A 24,827-nucleotide genomic window follows, 5' to 3' on the forward strand; every position below is an offset into this window, starting at 1 on the left:
CGATGACCCATACGGGAGACCGGGAGATTTGTTCCATATCCGGGAGACTCCCTAATAATGCGGGAGAGTTGTCATGTATGGGAATGCCCATGGGAAAGTTGGACTGTATTGTAGTTAGTTATAACTGAGATAAGGGTATTTATTTATTATCGGTGATGTAGCAGCTCTCCTAACATATGACATAATTGGTTCACTACCCTGGCCAAAAAAGACTATAGTAAACAATTGAAACAATGATTTAGACTTAAAAGCAATACAAGCTGCTTACAATACCAAACAATAGCAGGTTACAAGAGCTGCTACACTACTGTTTGAGGTTACACAATTGTATGTGTTACCCTCATTAAATAAAGTATTGTGCAGTATTTTATTGTATTGCAAAAGGTAGCTAGGATTGATTAATTTTGTTTAATCATGTTGGGTGGAGTAAGCTACCAAATCTTTTTCTAAATCAAACATGACAAAAAAAAGCAATAACTTTTGAATAAGGCATTTCTTTATTTTTGTTTTCCTAGGTAGCAGCCCATGCAATGGTACTTGTAGTCATCTTTGTCTCCTGTATCCTGGTGGTTTCACATGTGCCTGTCAATCAGGTTGGAGGCTTGAAAATGAAACCAGCACTACTTGCATTGGTAAGCTAACTCCATCAGGGTTGCAATTTACTTAATGCATCTGCAGATTATGTGCATAATTCTGGACGTAAGACTGTAAAATCCCGTTAACTTGTTAAGTGATTGTTATTGTTGATTCTTCGAAAATTGAGTTCTTTTGGTTGTACATTCATGCATTTGTTAAATTAGGTGGTTGAATTGTGCCTTTTTGTCTTCGTGTAATAAAGCAGGGTTAAGATGAACCAAGTTAACAGGAATTCACTTATTTTTAAGCTCACTTGTAATCCCAAGTGCAAAGGGCATCACATTAAAAGTCAGTCACAATCTTTTGTTCACAGGTAGTGAATCTGTTTCACCATCATCACTATGCCCATTAAATAAATTTACTTGTCACAATGGCAACTGCATTTCTAAGCACTGGAGATGTGATGGTACAAATGACTGCGTGGATAACTCGGACGAAACAGAGTTTGCAGGCTGTGGTTAGTTTGGAGAATTTAATTTTGTTTTGATTATAGTAAAGTCGTCCTCTCCTTTTAGCTTTAGGGATGAATCTACAATGTATGAATGAAATAAAATTAATGTATATTTTAAGTGCAGTTTATAGACGAAAGGAAGAAATGATTCGTGCACTTGTGTGGACAATTTAAGCACTTGTGTGTTATAGACATCTGAAATAATTATTCAGGTGGCTCCAACGTGATTTGAACCCATGACCTATCCGATGTCGGTGCAATGCTTTACAATCTGAGCTATGAAACCTCTCAGGTGAGAACAGGTAAATTTGTTGGGCTCATGTGTTCAGTGAAAGGACTTGATGAGTGAAATAAATGTATGAAATGTGGGTTATAGTTAACAAATAGATTCCATGTTGCCGTGTGTCTGTTCAGTATTAGATCACAGATGACGTCAAAATGTGGTAAGAGCAAAAAAGTGGCACACAAGGCGATAGCTGAGTGTGTCACTGAATCCAAACCAAACACAACATGTATTAACATTTAATTTATTGTTGTCTGAGAGTTTGTTTCTATCTTTGTAGCTGGTGTAACATGCAATGAAAAGCAATTTAAGTGCTTGTACACTGGCAAATGTATTTCTATGGACTGGTATTGTGATGGAGACAATGACTGTGGTGACCCAGATTTTTCTGATGAAGCTAACTGTACATCAGCATCATGCCACAGCGCTCAGTTTGCATGCAGTAATGGCAGATGTACACCAAGCAGTTGGCGTTGTGATGGATTTGATGATTGTGGTGATAACTCAGATGAAATCAAATGTGGTGGGTGCTCTGTTCATCTTTTTTTTAAAAGGGTGTCATTTGTAGACGGTGGTGTAAAACATTCAATTTTCCTTGGTGGGAACATAATTTTCATATCACTTGGATGAAGCGGCTATACTGTTAGGTAAAAAAGAGGTACTTGCTTTTCCTCTCTTTCTGCCTTTATCCCCTTCCCCCCACCCCCCCCCCCCCCCTCCCCCTTTGCTCCTCATGAGATCTTTGAAGCAATTAAAAAAGAATGGGATAGGGAGGTTTTTGTATCTTCAATACCTTGGTACAGTGTAGTTTTGGGGGGTCCATATTTCATAGTATTTGTTTGGGAGGGTGTGTGTTGCTACAGCAGCCAAAGATTGGTTTGCCAATGTACTTAAGAGGTACGTATTGTATGCGACTGTACAAAACATGCTGGTCTTCCCTTGACACTGTAGAGAGGGTTTGTATGCATACTGCTCTGAATATCAGCAGTGTCAGTATGTCTAGGAGCTGCTGATATGACAGCGAAATAGCCAGGGAGGATTTGCATTTCACATGACTTATTGCTTTTTGTTTAATCAAGACAATCACAGTTGCCCTGATCAAAACTTCTTGTGTACCTCTGGTCGTTGTGTGCCATATGATTGGCGATGTGATGGTGATGATGACTGTGGTGACCACTCAGACGAAGACAGTTGCTCAGAGCATCATTGTTTGGAAACTGAGTTCCGTTGCAAACATGGATTGTGCATACCTGGCCAATGGAAGTGTGACGGTGTTAGCGATTGCCAAGATAATTCCGATGAAGATGGGTGCTGTATGTTTTTATTTTTATTTTTTTACTTTCCTATTATTGACTAGTTTTTATTCAGTGCACTGATCAAAACAAACTGTTTGCACATCTTCTCATTTCCTTGTAATCTCGAGCTCGTTTACTCATGACAAGAACCTTTTTGATGTAGTACCCATTTGCAACCCAGGCCAAATTTGAATGTGTACCATGCTGAAAAGATTGTCGTGTAAACCAGGCGTAAGTTTAGAAACGAATAATCATAAGTTTGAGACTAGGAACCAGCAAATATCTCAACATGGTGGACTTTCACTGCACCCGAGAAAGAGTGAGGCCGTGATACTCTCCAGAAGAAATCCCCCAGCCTCACTTCCTTTAATCTACATTGGAAGCTTGACAATTCAACGTGTAGTTAAATCTTGTTTGTTGGGTTTGACTGTACCTGACCTGGCTACCACAGGTGCTCAATCTCAAAAAGTCATTTGGTAAAAGACAAAAGGTCTCCTCAGGGAATCAAGATTCCTCCCAAGAAGAGTTCACCAAGATCTATTATCTCCAAGCAATATTGCCATCAATGACTTGCAGACAATTACATATATATTTTGATGGGTCTCCTGCTGTAACTCTGACTTAGTTCAGAGAACACCTCCACTGCAGGGCAGCTAGACTCATTTTTAATCCCTCCTAGAAGTCCTACATAGAACGGGCGCAATGGACTAATGTCTTCTCATACATACTATAAATCCGCAGTTTTTGTCTGCATTCATAAAGCAGATAGCGATAGACTTGTATAGTAAGCAAACAGCACTTGGGTTATTCAACCCGACTATGTGACTCATTATTGATATGGGTCTTTTACACTCGTTTCATGAGAATCTCGCTAGCTTATAGAGGAGCAGTACTTTGGAATAATATGACATGTAAACATACATGTTGAGACGTTGTTCACATAACTACAGTGTATAATGGTTACAATACCATCCTTAACCAATTTCAATTATTTTAGTTTTAATCAGCCATTTGCGTCGTGTTTTGTCACTAGATCTGTGGATTTTATTTGTATGTGATATTTGTAATATACTTTAAGTTTATCTTGTCGATGACAAAAGCACAGTCTTTTTTCATTATGATAATTATTTATTACTGCTCGCAGTAATTACAGTGTATTCCAAGGCTATCCTTAAAGGCAGTTTTGTAGAACTGAAACTATAACTGGGTATAAATGTTAATTTTTGACTAATAGGGTTCCTGGAGATTCAAGGAACCCAAGCCTCATGGGTGCAAGAGCATTTTTGAGATAATTACGCAATTGCAAAGACTTTTGACTGGTCAGCTTTGTAGTTGTTTTAATGTAGTCTTCAAGGGTTATCCTTGAAGGCCTAGCAGATTTTAGCCAGTTGTGTTCAAGGTGAGGCTTTTTTGCGAAGGGTGGATTGTCATTTTCTTGATCGTTGAAAGTTATTATAATTTAGTTATTACACCAGAGTGTTTGTTGTGCAATGAATTATTGCTTTTTGACTATTTATCTATTAATTTGTTTTTTTGTTTCTTTGTTCCCAGCTTCCAAACTGCCATCCTGTAATGTGGACATGTTTTTGTGCAACAACTCACGATGCATCCCTAGGCGGTTTGTTTGTGATGGTGATGACGACTGTGGTGACAGTTCAGATGAGCAAAGCAATTGTACGCAGCCAAATTGCAGTGCAAATGAGATGTCTTGCAATAATCAACGCTGTGTTTTGTTGTCATGGAAATGTGATGGCAATGATGACTGTGGTGACATGACAGATGAGCTGAATTGCTGTAGGTTGAAATTGTATTTTTCCAGTGGCTAGTGAGCATGTTCTGCCTGTCAGGTTCAGATGATTGTCTTAATAGTATTGCATGCTATATGCATAAACAGAAGAAACTAGTCAGGATTTCAAAATTTTATTGGGGTCGATACAGCAACCAAATGCATTTGGACCAGAAAATTGCTTCATTTGCTAAGCAAATTGAGTTGGCACTGTAATGATAGAGGAGGTGTTGAGTTTAATAGGCCCTGGCCAGATCTCATTTATTTATTGCTATTTGATGATTTTACCTTTTACCAGTCTGGTTTGGGTTTGCCCTTGTTGTTGCAGCGATTGGTACTATATGCAGCTTAAATGAAAGACCATGTTCAAACTCTTCTATTTGTGTGGAAGATATTAAATTCTGTGATGGAAGAATAGATTGTCCTGATGGCAGTGATGAGGGGATTGGATGTAGAGTGAATTTGTGTGATGCTGATAATGGCGGATGTTCCCAGGTCTGCAGTGAACTCCCAGAGGGTGAGTGAACAGACTGATGTCAAATGCAAATGCAAATGCAAATTTTAAATTTTAATCGTCATCACTGTTTTGCTTAGCTTGAGGACAGGCAAAAAAATAAAATTCAGTAACTTTGGTCTGGAGCTAATGCCTTGCATTCCCAGAATGGCCTCCCTTCCACCCCCCCCCCCCCCCCCCCTCCACCCCTTAAGGTAATAACTTTATCCAGAACTATTATTATGTTCTGAGGCTTCTTTACAAAGGTAACGAAGTTTGAAATCTGCATTTATTTTACAGTATCTCGTTATCTACATAAGAGAGGAATCAATACTAGTGATAATGACCAAGGCTAAATACTGATAATGGTATCGAATCTCATCCAAACCAATGCGTCAGCCAACATGTTAACCGTGTCAGCCTTGTGTTTATATCAGATTTTGAAATGAACAAAGTTTGTGCTCATTACCTCTGAGCTTGAAATAATCAACTATGGTTATCAATGACATTTTTGATTTCTCTCATTAATTTTTACTCAACCCAATTTCCATCAACAACACATCTTGAGTTACTCTAGACTGGTTTTGTTTGATCTCACTGATCATTTGAATTGTCAGGGGAAACATACTCCAAAAGAATCTGTACAAGTCTAACTGATTGGAGACAAGAAACCACTAATGAAGCTTTCAATATGGCTGCCAGTGATTGTAAAAAAAGGAACATTAAAGAAACAAGAGGCTATGGGCCTACACTGCAGTGTTCGAAGGATTTTTAGCCGGTTTCTTTTTAGTTTACAACATTTCGTGACCCAACCATAGGGTTAAGTGCAATTTTGTAATAGTTATTCACATTTAAAATATTATTGCTGTTTATGGCATTGATTCCAATCAAAACCAGTAAACGGATACTTTACATGTTTCTATGCTGGTATTTAAAAACAAATAGTACTACTTCTTAAAGGTCTCAGTAAAGGTAAATTTGGATATATCGCTCATTTTTTTTGTTTTTGCAAACCTTGAATCGGTGGGCTGTGAAGCATATTTTTCGAAAAAAATTCTTAACAATTAATTTTAAACTGCTAAAATCACTTTTTTTTGTTTCCCGCTATAATCTACGCGTGAAAAATGATTGACGTATATTGTCGATCACACGTGAAAGGATTGATTGTCAATTGACAACCGCGGGATCTGCAGATGCCCGAACGCATCGGATTTCATGTAGGGGGCGCAATTATTCAGCAGACCGTGAACTGCATGCAAAATCTTCAGGCTCGATTTTTTAGTGGTTTATTTTGAAGCCAAAATTACAACTTCTCGAACCTCGTGTCCCGACAGCTTTCAAGATATCGCTTCCCTATTTTCAGTTCTAATAGATGATTGTAGTACCCAAAGTACTGTGCGAGGAATTTATCTCAATAAAGTGAAGGGGCAGGAGCTTCTGCAACAGACTCGGTCGTTCTGAGTTTGAAGCCTTAAAACTAAAATACAATATTAAATACGAAACAATTAAAACTTTATTCAAATAATTCAATCTTTTTGCTTTAAAATGGTATCTAGTTTGACCCTATACCAAAATAGTGGCAGGACAATTTCATTTTTTGGGGACACCTCATTTGTCTTTACTGAGACCTTAAGAATAACGGGAGAATTAAGCCCAGTGAGATCTGTTACCAAGTCATACGACAACTGGAGATTGCATGCAACAAAACACAACAACTCACTTTCGGTCACGCGTGCAATTGTTTTAATAAGTATTTTCACCCTAGTTTATCACATGGTCTAGTTGTCTTCACGGGCCCCTCTGAATGAAGGGATACTGAGTCAGGGGAATCCTATGCTTTGTTTTGCGAACAAAGTAACAATTGAATTAAAGATTTGTTTGTGGTGAAGGTTAGTACCTTATGTGTTATTCTAGTGTCGACACTGATGCAGTGGTTTTGTGTCCTCTGACGTGTTGGGGGCGTGTCCGTGACATGTTGGTTGCACATCTGCCAATGCATTGACTGGCGCATTGTTTGGATCAAATTCACTACCAGTACCTGCTCTCTGGTTCTCAAGGCTATTCTGCATACATTCCTTGATTCCCTTGATGAAGAGCACAGAAATGAATTTTTATAGCCCTTGGAATCACTGGCAAAGTGATTTCTGTTAAGTGGAAACACTAGTTGAATTCCCTCCACTTGATACTAAAGTTTTATAGGAGCAGGAAACATTTGAACTTGATGTGTTCGAATTAATTAAGAGAAGCAATTTTTGCCACAGGTGTTCAATGTTCATGTTTCAATGGGTTTTCCTTGGTTGACAACGTCTCATGCCGTGACATAGATGAATGTGCTAATCTCAGTTCCAGTTCATGTAGCCAGCAGTGCTTTAATACAAGAGGTTCATTTACTTGCAAGTGTGTGGAAGGATACAAACTTGAATATGACAGGAGACACTGCAAAGCTAATGGTAAAGAGGATTGTGTCAAGGCCTGCAACGTTTTTTGCCAACAGTATCTAATATTGCTGCAACAAAACATGTTATTTTTTGGAATTTAGACACTGCAGAGAGCAGTTGGTAAACTGTGGATGTAGTCGTACAAGTTGAAAGATTTTTAACCTTCTGACCAAAAAGTATAAGCTGAATCCTGAAATGACGAGGGCACTTGCACAAAGAACCAAGCATTTAATACACACTAATACAGTCCACATATTTGCTTTAGTGGCTGTTTTAGCGAATTTTTCCCCTTGAGGAAATGGTTGTTGCTTTGGATGAAGGATTTTTTTGGTCAACAGAAAGTGATCTTGCATGCTTTATTGATATTTCAGTAAGAGCAAACGAATTACCCATTACAGTTCATTGTGTAAGTCTTAAAAGCATTAAACCTAAATTGAAATTCAATGTTATTGGAAACAATTAAAGAGGATTGCTTCCCCTTGGGCAACATATTTCTTTATTACCACAATAACAATTATTTAACCAAGGGTAATTTAAAATCCGAAGCAAACTTAAGCAAAGGAGGTCCTGGAAGGAAACCCTTGAAAAGAAGGATTAGAAATAGACCTTTCTTAATAGTTCATGGTATGATGTATGCTCTATCCGTCTTTGCGTTCTCTGAATGTAGCCTCTTTCTGTTCAATATAATTCTTGGACTGCCCAAAGCCAGTTATTGATGAATTAATTTTGTATTAAATTAGAAAAACGGCCATAGCATTTTGACCAAAAATCTCACTGCCATACTCTCTCATCCATTATGCCTCAACTCTTTGACCCTTTCTATCTTAAAGTTCTGTACTGCACTTTCAAACGATTGCACGTTATTTGAGTTCTTATTACTTGTCTCTCAAGCTTGATTTCCTGGTTTTTATTGCAGATTCAGTTGTACCGTACTTGTACTTCTCAACAAAGAGTGAGATAAGAAAACTTGACCTTCGACATGGATTTAATTATTCCATTGTGCTGGATGGTTTAGCACTTACAATAGGAGTAGACTTTGACTGGGCAAATCAACAACTGTACTTTTCCGATGTCAGTATTGACAAGATCAGGCGGTGTTCCTTAGATGGCAGCACTTGTGAAGATATCATCACTACTGACCTCTCAATGGCTGAAGGTTAGAATCGATGTTCATGACTAATGCAGATAGTTTATCTTAATTATCAGTTCCACAACGATTGGACAATTTAGCACACCAAGAATAATGCTCGAGTCTTGATGACCGGTAACCAAAATTGTGTAAGTTAAGGTTCACACTGGTACCAGGTTGACAGTCACACATACATGTAGTTTATGCTACTCTGGTTTAGAGAATTATGAATGTACATATAGCTTAAAACGTTTTAATGTTTACACTCCTGTCTTGTGTCAAGCATGATCAAGTGCTATAGGGAGATCCCTATTAAAAAATGCTCACCAGTTTGCTAAAGAAGGAAAATGTGCCGTGGTCTAGTTATTTTCATTTGATAATGTGAAAATAGGTGTCAGGTAAAAGGCTACAATCATCATGGTTTAAAACAACAATGTTGATGGTACTGCTGGTTGGTCGTGATAATTCTTCATAATTGTGAAACTGTTCCTTGCAGCATGAGGATATGTGGTTATTTTGACAAGTATGCTCTGACAAAGCAGAGTTTTACCTTTTGCTTGCAGAGGCGGTTTTTCTTTGCAAAAACGTCGCTCTGCTTTGTCAGAGCATGTTTGCCAAACTAACCACACAGTTGCATGTGATAATTCCCAAATTATCACCGCCAACTAGCAACCTTTGTTACATGGAGACAGCTATTTTGTATCATATTAAAAGAAAAGGATAGTTATCTTTTCCTATCTGAGCAAGTTGATGAGCACATGAAAGGGCTCTTGTGATAGCTTTGGATCACCCCTGATAAAGGCAGGAGCGTCAGAACATTAGGTTCTTGAATTGTCTGAAGTAAAAGGTTTTTTCGTGTTCCCCTCTTAAAATGTGTGAAAAGTATCTGCACGTGTATGCAATCTTTATCAGCCAAATGAGGCAAAAAATGTTTACTACATGTAGTTTCTAAAACTGCATTGAACTTGTTAGGAAGAGCCGAACAAATTGCTTCCTCCTTGCATGGATGTGAGGACATCAGGTAAAATCAACATGTTTGAATTAATGCAAATTGTTGACCCTGCACTGTGAATCTAGTTGTGGCTGCATGGTGAACATCAGTACATTTAATCTTGTGACTGCTGTCTATGACCTTTCTGTGGCAACTTTTAATTTACACAACAAATATAAGATGCCGCCAAGTTTGCTATGAAACTGAAGCTCTTGACTTTAGGCAAGCGAAAAGTAAGCATAAAAAATAGTTCAGCTGAAAATTCAGACAGCTAAATGTGGCATGTATGGAAGAATGCTGAGTATTTGAATGGGGTGTGGAGGGAAATAAAGAAGCATCTTGTTTCTTCAACTAGCAATATATCTGGTACATGAAAAAATCTCTTGAGTCTGACTGGCTAAGAGAACAGTAGTTTTCAAGTAATAATGCAGACAAAAGGTAATCCATTGAAAAAGAGGTAACAAACCATGCATTCTGATTGATTGATGATCGAAGTAACTAATAGATGGCCAATCAAATGCGAGCCCGGGATGGTGCAATTTTTTTGTGATTGCATGATATGCATGGGTTCCTTTTGCTTAATTAATTACTTAAAAGATAAACTACATGTATCTTAAACTTTTATCTTGTGTACTATTATTAAGTAATCACATGACTTTTTCTATTGCAATTTGGATTAACTAAGCACCTGCAAATTTTTTTCTGAGAATACGAACTGCATTTGCCCTGCAGCTTGTGCAATTTAACAGGATGGAGAGCTTCATCAAGTATATGCCCGAGCCAATAGAGTTACATATCTAAAAAATTAAAATCAGAGGTTTTGAGATAGCTTAGGATTGGCCTTTAATAATTGTAACTAAAAATTCAAAGAATGGCAGGAGAGACTTGACAAACGCACAGCACTAAAAAGGAAACTAACAAAGATGACGTTAATGTGCCTTTCAGGGTTTTATCACGTTGTGGCATAATAGGGTACTCAAACGTGAACCTGACCTAGTATGCTTCGCTGAATTAACAACCCTTGTGTTAACACTGACGTCCAAACAAACTGCACTATATCACTCAGGAGATAATATGGTAACAAATAGTGTGAGGCCTTTTCCAAATTCTAATTGGTTCTTGAGAAAATCCATGGTAAAGAGGGCCAGTAGAATATTTCTGAATGCACGCCATGCACTTTGGACCCCAGGAGTGATATAGTGCAGTTTGTTTGAAGGTTCGTGTCAACGCAAGAGTTCTTGATTCAGCGGAGCAGACAAGGCTAGTTTTACGTTTGAGCGCTTGCATTCACCTTTTGAAATACAAAAACTTGAACGTTTAAGGCATCACGCAGAATTGTATGACACATCCGGGATATTCACGGGTGCAATGGCGCTAAATTTGAAAGGCTGAGACGACAAATGACATGAGACAATAAAGAAAAATGGCCACAACATGGAAGGGTCCCCTGCGTTTTACTCTGTTACAGCTTAACTATATAAAATATGGAAAGGGTTGCATATGGCTTTTAAAGAAGAAATTCTCATAATAAAATAACAACCATTTTTGACTCGGTACCATCTCGTTAACCTGTATCAATTTGGTGTTCAACTTCACCAATTTTGGGTAAATTTGAGTATTGGAAATAGCTGTATGATAACTTTGAGGCTGAATTTCTTCTAAATTAAGATTTCAACACGTTGGGTTGCATATGGATATGTTTTCTTAAAAAGTATAAAGGGCTCATGCAACATATAAAGGGAATCCGATGTCTAGAAGTAGTATCAAATCCAGCATTTCTGAAACATACATTTTCTCTCTTTGATTCCTCGCCGTCCTAAGGGCCTTTGGGAGTTGAATTGATTCATTTTTAACCTCGCGCGCGCATATTAATGACTCTAAGCTCCGCCTCTATGAACAATGGCAATGTTTCGCATCATTTAATCATGGAATCAGTAATAGCTGTGAAAATGGCGGTCAATGTCTCGCTCGTTTCAACATTGTTGTGTTGAAGGTAGTTTTAAGCAACTGAATGGGTTTAGGTGTTAGTGATCCTTTTGTATATTTTATTCCATTCGAACGGATCGAAAACTTAATAGTTATTTTCAGCAAACAAAAGACGTTCCCACTGGGACACTAGCAAATCACGGACAAAAGATAAAATGAAAGAGGCTTTTTCTTTGATGAGGCTGTGTAGACAACCGGCAATGAATGGAAAAATACTTCATGAACTCTCTCTACAGGTCAGTTTTTCAAAAAAAAATATTAACATCGATCGGATATTTACACATTGCGCTGGTTTATTTCAAGATTTTTCTGGGTAGCGGGTAGCGGATAAAGCATGAGGAATAAGCAAGCAGTAAGCCCGCGTAACTAAAACTTTCCACGCTTTTCTCTAAAATACTTCTATTCTGATGGTCTGTTGAACCAAATCAACTCATATCAACAAAAAGAATTGTTTGCCATGTCACTTTCAATGAAGCGAACAGTCCGCTCTTTAATCTTTAGAGTTATTGTTCAATTTCCGCACCTTGAAAATTTATTCTGCTCATCTTAACGTTTGATTGACAGTTGCGGAATTCGGCTAAGGGACTCTAGTATTCCCAAAGCTAAATCAGTTGACCAATCATATCCCACCAGTGCTGAATGCGTGTTTCTTTATGCCGGACTTGTCACATATTTCGCACTGCAAGTAAATGTCACGGAAGACAATATAATTCGGCGCGATGGCATTTTCAAATACTACATATTATTAGTTTTCCAGTGTTATAATAGTTTCCTTGGGTTTCTTTAAAAACAAGGCTGTTGCCTAACAGGAGCCTGGTAGCCTGGGGCTCCCAGAGAATAGCTCTGGGCGCCTTAATTTTTTACAGCAACACCTTTCACTTCATATGTTGGGCTCCTAAGTTCTCAGCGTTTATCTCCGAGGGCCCCTTTAAAATTTTCTTAGGCAGCAGCCTTGAAAAACAACGCGAACAAGAGCGATTTTCCAAAAGACACCCCTGAAGGTTGACAGTATCCTTTACTTCATGTTATTATGAACTTTGCAATATGCTATAGGACTAGCTGTTGATTGGATTGGTTCTAATTTGTACTGGACTGACCAGCGTGCAAAGCACATTGAGGTGTCAGACTTGGATGGTCAATGGCGTATGGTACTTTTATCACAGGATCTTGATTCACCTCGTGGGATTGCTGTTGATCCAAGGGATGGGTAGGTTGTTTAATTTTTTTGCATTATAGCATATTGAACTTTAGTCGCAAAATATATTGTTAGATGTTAAAGCATAGTGAGTTGCACATGATGTACTCACAGCTCAAGTGGATATTACATTAATTTGGCTACTCCTTTACAACTTGTCGTAATGCATAGCAACTTGGGGGACATTGTTGTGTTTCTAGTTTTTTTTTTTATAGCCTCAGTTACTGTTATGGACAAGGGGAAATATAAATAATAATATAAATAATAATAATATAATAATAACAACTTTATTTAAGTGTCAATGGATTTTAGCACAAGAGCACTAATTGGGGACACAAACGAAATTAACTCAATTCTAATTAAATATTGGTTTAAGTGGAGATCGGAAAACTGAAGTACCCGGAGAAAAATCTTTCAGTGCAGAGTAGAGAACCAACAAACTAAACCCACATATGACGCCGGGTCTGGATCTCAAACCCGAGCCGCATTGGTGGGAGGCGAGTAACCCCCACCACTTTGCCACCTCTGGTCCCCAAATCAAGTATATTACAAGTTCTCTGTTTTGTTGTGACTGTTGATGGCCTTATGGGATTATCATGCAGCAATGCTTGGATTATTTCAAACTAAGACAGAGGCTAATCGACTGCATTTACAAGTATAATGCGTTTTCATGTTTAACATATTGGGCATTTAACGAGTTCAGTAAAAAAGTAGGGACTAACAGCATTTTGCCCTTTTAAGTGTACTTCCTTGTTCATCTGCACGTTGTTCTCTCCTTGGATTCGCCATTGTCACAGCACACCAGCAATGTACATCAGCAGTGTCTATTTTTTGCCTTAATAAGCCGCTTTCTCAACTGGCATGTTCTTGTGATAAACAATTCTTGTCTATCTCGGGATGCTGATAATCATAAGGGATTTATTCAGACAAATCTTAGCATCTTTCCTTATTGAAAGAGGGCATAAAAGTGTTCATAAAACGAATAGTCCTCAACTTAGAAATTTCATAGACCCTACTTTTTTGTAAAAACCGTGGTTGTTGCTGTTGATCATCTAGGTTACTCTTCTGGTCTGACTGGGGTTCCTCAGAGCCTCGTTTAGAGAGGGCAAATATGGACGGCAGTTCACGACAAGTTGTCATTGATACTAGAGTTTCTTGGCCAAATGGGATCACACTAGACTTGCCTAATAGGTATGTTTTATGCTTTGTGTTTGATTTTATCTATTTATGTTATAGGTTGCCAACTGCAGGTAAAAATATTAATGGGCATATGTTTCCCTGCAAGCATACCCCCTTGTAGAAGATTTGAATGGAATATGGAAAGAAAAAGCCGCAAAAACAATTCTGTGAGAAAGAAGCAAAAACTTGACAGCTAGGTACAGTAGCTTTTGAAAAGTAGCAACATTGTTGCCATCACGGCCAATTAGATCAATGCCTTAAATGTTAGGGACTTTAAGATACATCAACTACGGACTACCGTTGGGCGTGTGTTCCCCAGGTCTGGAGAACTGGGTTGATTACAGGGCTGATGGCGCGAAAATACGAAGTTGAATTACCGGACTACAGACTACGTTCTACGGCCAAATCAGCAGTCGTCGCCTTAACAAATTATTGACAAACAAATGTCTTTCCAAGAAGTCTGAGAAAAACTTTTATATATTTTGGCAGATAACATAATTGATATGATATTGCTAAAAAATAAATAATTGAAATTTTAAAGAAAAAGGCATACTTAACCCAGGTTTATTTTCGATATCAAATGTTCACTGACGCAGTAGGTCAACGAGTAAAGTCCGATCATTCTACTGGCAAAGAACTTGCTGCCGCTTGCTGGTCGACTTAAAAGGAAGCCTTTCGATTTGTCACTGCGTTTAAAAATGCAAAAGAGACGTCAACCTGCAACCTCAAGTAAAGTTGAGCTGAGGAAATCCAAATTAAGTACTTCAACTTTTGGCTTCACAAGAGCACCCCATTATTATATGATTAGTAAAGCAAGAAGAGTTTGCAAAACATGTTAAAGTACTCCTTTTCACCATCTGAGCGAGATGAGTCCAGGGAGTCATCAAAAGTTCGGCAAAATATTTTCTCAAAAGGAATGTCGGGACCGAGAGCAAACCCTAAGTGTGTACTGGCAAAAGTACTGAGGTAGTGTGTAAAGTGACACCACTGAATCTATTCACTTGATATAATTTCATGTAAGTGAAATATATATGGTTTCAACCCTTTGTCCTTTGATGTCAACTTTCATTCAAAATCGAGACTGCCAAAACTCTTCCAAATTATTCTGCCTGAAATGTTGCTGGAAACTAAAATCATACTGCTACAAATACTGATAATGGGAAGAGAAATGGAAACCTACAATTCTCTTCATTTGATAGAAAACATTGTTTTTTCTTCCATCTTTCTTTCACACCATTGGCACCTTTGCTGACCATGCAAACTTCTACGACCACTCATCATTGTGAACTCGCGACAGTACCTCAGGGAGAACCCAGTGACTCATCTCAGTCCCACACACCTCCCGTCAGTAGTCGGCGTATCTGAAAGTCCCTGTTATTAGGAAGCCATGTTGAATATGCAGAAAAGAAATTTCTGAGCCAAATGTGTTCAGCGTGGGGAGTATGCAATTGCGCGAAAAGTAGACTTTAAGGTGGAAAGCATTGCCCTCGGATCAGCTTGACAAGGAGAGCCAGATGGGTGGAAGCTGCCCATTTGATGGCAAAAGGAAATCACAAGATCCATGGGTGAGGCCTTTCTTTAAGAAACCAGTAACGCACTTTCTATGTCAAGTCTGCTGAGAGTTTAGGTGGGATAAAAAGTCTCAGGGTGTGTGTTATAGCAGTGCAGTTTAATTGCTCAGTCGGAAACTTGAATCCTGCTCAAGCGGATTTATTATGCTTGCTTGTAACTGCTTTAAAGTAGCTTATTAAACTGTGACGATCTTTCTACCTTTCATGTCAGTTTAGATGGGATATAGGTGAGATACGGCCAAGTGTCTGGGACTGACTACCATCCTAACAATCAAAATTTGACAATTCATTACCTTTCTAATTGTCAACACAATGGTCATTTCGAGCATAGAAAGAGTCGGCAACAAGTTGTTTCAACAACTGCATAAGGAAATCCTGGTGCAAAGTGTGGACCATAGTGTTATTGTCAGAGACGAAGAGGGCTTGTATTTGGCTTGATGACTGTCATCCTAGGACCTACATGTAAACAACAGCAGTGATTACTGGTAAGAACTCCTTTTGGAGAAGTCAATAACGACAAGGTTGTTGACTTGACGATTAATTGGGAAATCAAAGGGTCTCACCACCCTGCCATTTGCCAGATGCTTCTTTAGGATCGGTCAGTGGATGGTGCGTTCGTCTCAGCAGCTGTGAGCATTTGAGATGGATAGAGGCCTACAGTAGACAAATCCGGTGATGGCGTCCGTCCAACACAAAGTTCACTTGCTGTTGACAGACTAAGGCAGTACACCAAAGAGGTCGCGAGTGATGTGGTTATGTTCCTAGTAAGGCGCTCAGGTCTCTTTAGTGTGGATGCTATTTCCTGGCGCCCATGAAAAGCACTCTAAGCCGAGACTCTGCTATTTTCAAGAAAAGCTAGTGCTTCAGCTCGACAAACGTTCCTGTGAAAATATGACCAAAAGTCTCATCTATGCTGGCGAAAAATTAGGGCCACTGATCAATGGTTGATGTGACACAGGCATCTGGGCCAAAGGGGAATTGTAGCAACTGCTGGGCGGGACAGTTTCAAATGCCAGACTGGTGAAAGACTTGTAAACAAGGTTACCAGAAGGAGAGGACATGGACACTGGAAGAAGTCAAATGTCAAATGACGCTGCTCAGGCAAGAACTTTTCTACGGAACACTCTTGTGCCTGATTGGAATGCAGAAAGAAACAATGATTGCCTGGCTGCTTAACAGGCAAGAAAGGCAGGGAAAGGCTGATCAGGTTGATTGGTTGAAGGTGGAAAAATCGACAGACTATAAACTTGCCAAGCTGATATCATATAGAAAGAGAGTAGTGCATGAGTACCATTTCAAGGCGGCAATGCAACAGAGGTCATCGTTTTGCTATGTTACAGGCATTTCCTGGTTGTCACGTGGCAGGAACCGATTTACTTGAAATATAATGAGTAAAAAGTCTGGTGGGCACTTTTTCCCCTGCAGAAGTCCTTAAAGATACATTCTTGTGATCAGTGAATTGGTCCCCAGTGATAGCCTAGATAAACTGCGCACAGACAGTCCCTTGAAACCCCCTAAAGGCTGCCTGTAGGTCCAATAAAGTTTGATAAATATGTCAAGACTGACGGCAAGACAGTACATGTGTATCAAATCTTTATAGGGTATGTTAGTGCTTACATTAATTGATTAACTCCTGAGATATAGCAGGTGAAGACAAAAGAAAGCCGTCCCTTTTCATAAATTACAATGGAGAAAGTGTCAAGTATTGTTGTTAAAAGGGAGGAGGAAATCATACGATACAATTGTTAACTATTATAAATGCAGCTGCTACAGATTTTCTCTTATTCAGTGGACAACTGATAGTCCCCTTCAAGTTGTGTGATTGTTACACCTGCATCAATTCTTTACTTTTCAGACGTCTTTATTGGATTGATGCTAAACTTGATTACATTGGCTTTTGCAATTACAATGGAAGCGAACGCCATACGGTTCTTAGAGATGGTGCAATAGTCCAGCATCCATTTTCCATTGCAATATTTGAAGATCTACTGTACTGGTCTGACTGGAACTCAATGTCTGTAAATCAAGTTAACAAATTCATTGGTAGCAACCACACATTAGTTCATGCTGCTTCCTTTGCAATGATGGATCTACAAGTTGTTCATCCTGTGCAACAGCCCAAAGGTAATTTAGCAAAAGTTGCAAGGATTTTGTCTGCAAGACCAAAATGTTTGTTGGCAGTAATCTCAAATGTGACAAGAATAACGAATTTAACAAAGGAAACGAAACAAAAACTAAAGGGGCCCTTGGCAAGCTGTAAATAAGCTGTAAAGGACTTTGTGTGTAACGGCAAAATGCATGTTATCAAGAGTGACAAATATTGCAAATTTAACAAATTCCACAAAGACAAAGAAGCAAAAGGTAAATGTGCCCTTTGCAAGCCGCAATTATAAAAAAATATATTGCAACATAACAGAAAGCAAGGCCGACCGTCCCAAAAACTACGATCATAGACAAAGATAGTTGAGAAGGTTATGTAAATGTACCTCACCAGAGCTCACCCTGCCTATTTAATATTGGAAGATAACACAACAATTTTCCACTAAAACCGTTCAGTTTTACCCAACATTTGAACATTTAAATCAGGTGGGTGGGGAGAGAAGCAAAGAAGACATCAAACGTGATACCGGTAACCTTCCCCACAGTTTTGCCCATGATTCTATGAGAGTAGGAAAGCTACTTTGAATTCTTTTAACTCTCGTAGTATTTAACACGTGGCTTCTATTACTCATTCTGGATCAGCGTCAGTGTTTTCTCTCAAGTAGTCTAGAGCTTCATGCTATCCCCATTGAAAGACCATATACGGCACATTTTGCAGCCCGGCAATGGATTTGCCTGGGTAGGCATGGAAGAGGCTTATATCATTATGATGAATGGTTTTCTTCACAACATCAAATGCACCAATTCTTTTCAAAAAGGGAGGAAGTGTTTGCCACTTGAGCGGCCGAAATGATGACTCAAAGGTGGCGATTTTTCAATTTCTGGAAATTAATACCACCATCAGAACTATCCCGTTGACGTCGTGTGGTCACCGTTTTTCTAAACGTATTTTAAGTGGCATCAATGGAGTTGTTCTTGACTTGGAGTCACGCTTTTATTGTATTAGTTTATCTTATTTTGATCACCCACATCAATAACTTACAGCCCCAAGTACTCCCAACATTACTCCATCTACATTGGTTTCCTGCAGTAGTTGCGGAGGTGTCAGGCGTTGTTGTAGATAGTAAAAAATTATATTCACAAAGTTTACTCGAGTACTGTTCAAACTTCCTCTGCCCCCCCCCCCCCTCCCCTTCCCCAGAAAAAAACGGGACAGATTTAAAGGCTGAATGATTGTCTTTCAAGTGGATCAAGTGTATTCCACATCGCACTAGGCAAAATACTGGACAATTAAATAACATGGAAAAGAGACAATGACACAATAACACCTGCCAAAATATGAAAACTGAATTCATTATTTGTCCTTGCAGACGAAACCTTGTGACTTTTGCGATATTTGCTGTATTTGTGCCTTGCAGAAGGCCTCTTTGCCTTTTGTTATTCTTACGATATTTGTGATTACTGCTAACACTTTTTGTCTTTGCAGACCAAGTCGTTGCTACTTTTGCGATATTTGAATCTTGCCAAGGTCCCCTTTGACTTTTGTTCCTTCTCCTTGTTAAATTTGTTATTCTTATGATATATTTGTGATTTTGTCTTTGCAGGCAAAATCCTTGCTACTTCGCGATATTTGCCATATTTGCAGCTTTCAAAGGGCCCTTTACCTTTTGTCTTGTTCTCCCTTTGAATCAGTTATTCTTGCAATATTTGCGATCATTGATCACTTGCTTTTTGTCCTCGCAGATAAAATTCGCGGTACTTTTGCTATAATATTTTGCTATAACATTTCTGGAAATCTCTCTAAGTGTTGCTTGATCTCCCATCAATAGACCGTTTGCAGATACGGCCATGTTAATTTCTATTTTAAAAAAACATATTAATAAATTTGCCCCCTGAGCATCCTATAATTTCTTTCAAAACAATATAAATCAAAATGGCTGCTGTATCTGCAAAAAGGTCAATTTAAATGCAGGATACTTAGTACACATTTTATACAGCTAATGGTGGAAGCACAAGGTTAATGTTAAAGTGTCTGTACGGCCTCCAGGGTTTTTATTGTTTGGGCATCTCTATACACCCTTTTAATAAGTCTAATATATGCCATTTTCCGCTAATGATGTCAAACTCATGCTTTTAAAATGTATTCAGAAATGTACAAAGGCTTCAAAGAAAAGAAATCGGTAAAGTTTTAGGCCTTTGTAAATTTCTAAATAAAATTTGACAGCAAGAGTTCAACGTCATTAGCGGAAAACGGCATATATTAGACTTATTAAAAGGGTGTATAAAGTGTAGATAAATGCCCCCAAAATAAGTTTTCGATTCCACCACTTTTTGACCCCAAAATCAAGCTTGAAAGTTTGCGCTTTGGCCACGCCCAATCAACTTGACTGGGAGACAGCACCAGAAAGAGACTTTGTTCCAGAATCGACTTTGACGTCATTTCAGGAACTGCGCACCAAATTCAATTTTTTGGCGGATCATTTTTGCTTTGTTCCTTCGGCGGGCTCTTCGGAAATTATGCCTGATAGATGTGCTGTTGCGGGTTGTTCAATTATTCCTCATGCAGAGAAGGGCATAGCATTACAAAAATTCCATTTTATGGTGACAATCGAAGCGAAGCGAACGCCAGAAGGAAGAAATGGACGGACTTCGTAAGTTAAAGCGTGACAAGTGGGCACCAAACAATTCATATGCTCTGTGTTCTTGTCACTTTGCTCCCGAGGACTTCACACTGCAGCTATCGTTTGGAAATCTTAAATGCCAGCAAACACTCATAAAGCATAACATTGGTGTTCTTCCAGTACCAAAGTTTCAGTGCAATAGCTGGGGAGAAGAAGATTTATCCGATCGAAGTCATCGTACAACCATGGTCGTTTTACAGACGTTTTGTGAAAATCGGGCATGCCAATTCTTTTTTCACTTCTGGAGTACTCTCGTACATTTTCTGTTTTCGTTGCAATCCTGTAGATTCTGAGCTCCTTCTACTGAAGATCCTGAGAGTTCTGTCATTGCCGATCAAGTAGAGAAAAATATAGATCCTGAACCGACGGAACAAATAGACCTAAAAATTCTGGCAGATCCTTTCTTATCACCACCGATGCACATGCTTTCCTGTACGATTATGTCACACCAATTTTGTAGCTGCTTTTTTCTCTCTTCCATTTTTGTCCTTTCACGATTATATTCGCGAAACCAATCTTCACCTGCCAGTGACACTAGGGGCCTTCTCCTAAATCGGAAGGAGCATCACTGTCAAACGAGTCGGGATCTTTGAGCTCTATCTCTTCAAATCCGATGAAAGACTGTTGCCATCATCTTCAGAAGAAAAGGCGCTTTGATGTTCCATCACTCACTAAATGGTGTCCTAAAGCCTTGCTTAATTAATGAAACTACACGATGATCGGTCTATGAACGTAGTCAAGCTTTCTCTTCCAATTTCGAGTCTTTCCTGAAGTGACTTCACTAGTCAACAATCTTTGATTACATGGTCAACTTGATTGGGCGTGTCCAAACCGCAAACTTTAAAGCTTGATTTCGGGGTCAAAAAGTGATGGAATCGAAAAATTATTTTTGGGACATTTATCTACGCTGTATGGCGATGCCAAAACCATGAAAACCCTGGAGGCTAGATAGACACTTTAAATTTTGATATGACGTTCTCCTCCTTGTCTGGTTTCTTGTTTTGCTTAAGCTCCCAATATTCAGCATGTCAACATCAATTTCTAGGATGGAGGAAGACAAAGCAGAATTAAGATAGGTCATCAGATAAAAACGTTTTTAGTGATAGTTGGCAGGAAGTGAAACTTGGCGCCTACAGTATTTCACTTGAATTTGATGCTCACTTTGATTAAGAAATTACCAGGAACCCAAATTGTATGAATAATATGGGAAACTTCCCAGAGAAAACAAACCTTTGTTTGTAAAAAAAGCCTAGGAGACCTGCTCGCAGGGCAGGATTAAGGGACTGAAAGTAGAGATATTTCCCAGAGGAACATATCCTTAGACCTCTCTAGAAGCACGCACCTTCCACACTTGAGGTCCCTTCACCGCCTGCTTCAAGAATTTTCCACCTTCTTGCATTATTATTAAACTCCTTCAAATAAGAAGTGGCATGCGTAATGCAGTTACAATATTATGTTATACTGGTCATTCAAAGTGACATAGTTCTCAGCATTTTCCATTTAACGAGTCATTCTGCACGGCATTATGCAAACATATTTAATGTTTTCCTTTCCTGCACTGTTGCCAATTGGTCTTGATTTTCTTTCTATTTTCAGGTGTTAACTTCTGTGCAAACAGTAACTGCTCTCACTTGTGTCTTTTAAGACCTCAAGGCTACAGTTGTCAGTGTCCAGTGGGCTTCCAGCTCATGGATGATAACGTCACATGTGAAGGTATTGGTGAAACTCTCAATAAACTAATAAGCCATGCTCAAAACCAGCAGTGAACTGGGTACGTATGGTGAAATTTGATCAGGATAAATCATGAAGCCTTGATCTATCTTGCTGTTCATGAACCTGCAGATTCTGAAGGTCAAACTTCCATCACAATTTTAACTCTTGTTAGTTAGAGTGGTTTTCAGTTGAGTGTCGAAAGTAATTAGCTAATTGCTTTGGTTTTGCATTACTTCACTCAGTGATTGGCTCAAAGTTCTTGCGCCATTTTTTCAACGAATCAAAAGTGAAACAAAAACCAATCATGGCTCGCACGTGCACATTTTCCCGCACTTTGTGTCGGCTACATGTAATTACTTCGAGTTTTGATTGGTTTACTGGAATGCCTCTGTCCATTTGATTGGCCAAAGTAATTACTTTGGTTTTGGTTTTATGACACTCAATTGAAACTCGCTCTAATGTAGCAGAATTGGTCAATGGATCACATTCAGCATTGCCAATGGTTGGTTTTGATCAACATTGTCGGTTTCATTTTAATAGTCCTGAAAACTGTCATGGCAATTGTGATTGGTGGACTACAGAGTGAAACCTTTAGTTGAGGGGTGAACTTCCAAGTGTTCACATTTGTAAAAGGCAAAGTAAAAGAGCCTCCTCCAACAATCTTGATTGGGGGGGGGGGGGGGGGTAGTAAAAAGCAAATCCTTTAGTTGGAAGATGAACTTCTGAGTCTCCATAATTATGTATTAAAGCCGTAATGAACAGCCTTCAAGGATTAGTCAGATTGTGTGAAGTGCTATATTTTACCTATCTAAACTATGTGAGCGTTAGCCCTACTAATGGAATTGGGCCCACAGAAGCACAGAGAAAACCTTCGACCATATTCTCACATGGTTTACATAGGTAGAATGTAGCACTTCTCATTACCCTCTAATAGTTAAGTCAGTTGAAAGATAAGTGCTACACGGCCAACGTTTGCAAAAACACAACCTTTCCTTGTACTTGTACATATTCATTGCTGTGAAATAGACATTTTAAATTCCCATTGACCTGCTCCCGTCTGACCTTGTGGCTCAATCGGTACGGCAGCGGGGATCCAACCCCAAGGTCGTGGGTTTAATTCCCACCCTGGTCAGAGCTTTTCTCTGTCCTTGTGTCGATCCAATTCCATTAGTAGGGCTAACGCTCACATGGTCTACGTGGTTACAATATAGCATTTCACATTACCCTCTAATAGTTAATTCTGTTGAAATATAAGTGCTACACGGCCAACGTTTGCAAAAACGTAACCCTTCCTTGTATTTACATGTATACATAAGACAGTAAGCTATGACTCGGATACTACATCCCTCCCATCTTTGAAAGAGGAATTCGTCTAACAAATCTAACGCAACAGGGAAGCAGTTTAGTTAATCACAGTTTAACGATGTCCTATAAGCCTTATTCACGATAGCCAAGTCATGGTCTATACCACATACTGGCAATACCCAAATCACTTGACTCTTGTGAGTATGGCATCCACTTAGGTTCTCTCTTACATCACATTTATCCTTTTTTACTTGTGTTGTCTCTTAATTTGGTAATCTTTTAAGATCTTGTAAAACGAAGATTATCCACATGCATGTGTCTTCCTATTTCTCCTTAAAACAGAAAATGTGGTTTTTCTTCTGTCCTCCGAGAAGACAACTGTCAGGGCAACATCTTTAGACCCGCACAATACAAAGGATCAGATGATTCCTGTGAGAGGTTGCATAATAGCTGTGGCAGTAGACTTCAGCTTTGAAGACCAGTTGGTCTTCTGGAGTGACGTTGGTGCTGACACTATCTCCAAGGTGTTCTTGAATGGCTCTGGGCATGAGAGAGTGGTTTCTGATGGTAACATGATCAATTAGTGAAGCTTCTTTATTAGTTAGGAAGTGATGATTGGCTGTATTTATACAAGACAATGTCTAAGGCGTCCCAGATTTGAAGCTCATTAGAGTTTGACTGCCTGAGGTTGACCCAGTTTTGCCTCTCGCGTGTTTTCTTCCGGGTGCTCCTTGTTTTAGGACTATAATAAATCAATTGATTGCTCAGACAACCAGGAGGGCTTCAAACCTCTAGTTCATCAAATTTTTAATGTGTTCTTTGTTTATGCTAGATGTCTGGGACGTCTTCTGCTACTTCTAGTTTGGATATAGCCAATCTCGCCATGCACCTTATGACTGCGAAGGTATGGCTCATGCTACTCGTTATTAGTGTGTGCTAGCCAGAAATCCTTTTTTCAGTCGAAATTAGAGTTATTTTGTTCTGGTGGCTTGTACATTTTTTTCCAAAAATACCATTTTTAAATTTGTAATGTGTATCCTACAGGATATTAATGCTTCAACTGAAACTTAAACTCAAACGTAACAAAATAAATAGTTCACAATCGAGGTCAGGAAACTAACACAAGAGATTTGCTAAAATCTCAAAATAAGGTAAAGTAACATGACTTACACAAAAAAGAACGGAATTTATTGAAAGAAAGATGTTTCTTTTTATACTCAGTGAAAAAATGTGCATTTAAAGTGAATATTTGTGGAGTTTTCCTGTAATATAGGAATCTTGTAGCTTTGAGCATTCTTTACCGTGTAAAGATTAAGTATAAATGATTCCTGCCTTCTCTTTTTTCGCATTCCCCATAATACACTTTCTTTGCCCCCCAAATTTTGCATAAACCATTGTTTTAAATATACATATTCCCAACAGCATTTTAGAGAAATGGTTTATGCAAAATTTTGGGGATAAACAAAGTGTATTTTGGAGAATGCAAAAATAGAGAATGTGACCAGCTTGGCAGCTCTTTAAGGCTTTATGGCTGAAAAAAGTATGTCAAGAATTTTTTTACAGTCGATGTGTGAATGATTGGGTTTGGTTTTCCT

General features: G+C 38.8%; 1 protein-coding gene across 2 annotated transcripts in view; it reads left to right on the top strand.

Moving 5' to 3' along the window:
- LOC138049180 (low-density lipoprotein receptor-related protein 1-like) overlaps positions 1 to 24,827 on the top strand; it is a 114,228-nt gene that overhangs the window by 40,745 nt on the left and 48,656 nt on the right. For both annotated transcript variants that reach the window (XM_068895354.1, XM_068895355.1), the window contains 13 exons: positions 516 to 632; positions 950 to 1,093; positions 1,651 to 1,893; positions 2,450 to 2,683; positions 4,217 to 4,459; positions 4,780 to 4,968; positions 7,206 to 7,394; positions 8,299 to 8,538; positions 12,542 to 12,695; positions 13,740 to 13,874; positions 17,289 to 17,557; positions 21,811 to 21,927; positions 23,575 to 23,799. In XM_068895354.1, the coding sequence (XP_068751455.1) occupies positions 516 to 632; positions 950 to 1,093; positions 1,651 to 1,893; positions 2,450 to 2,683; positions 4,217 to 4,459; positions 4,780 to 4,968; positions 7,206 to 7,394; positions 8,299 to 8,538; positions 12,542 to 12,695; positions 13,740 to 13,874; positions 17,289 to 17,557; positions 21,811 to 21,927; positions 23,575 to 23,799 (2,499 nt within the window). The remainder of the gene's footprint in view (positions 1 to 515; positions 633 to 949; positions 1,094 to 1,650; positions 1,894 to 2,449; positions 2,684 to 4,216; positions 4,460 to 4,779; positions 4,969 to 7,205; positions 7,395 to 8,298; positions 8,539 to 12,541; positions 12,696 to 13,739; positions 13,875 to 17,288; positions 17,558 to 21,810; positions 21,928 to 23,574; positions 23,800 to 24,827) is intronic.

The sequence above is a fragment of the Montipora capricornis genome, chromosome 5, assembly GCF_036669925.1.
Source record: "Montipora capricornis isolate CH-2021 chromosome 5, ASM3666992v2, whole genome shotgun sequence".
Classification (NCBI taxonomy): domain Eukaryota; kingdom Metazoa; phylum Cnidaria; class Anthozoa; order Scleractinia; family Acroporidae; genus Montipora; species Montipora capricornis.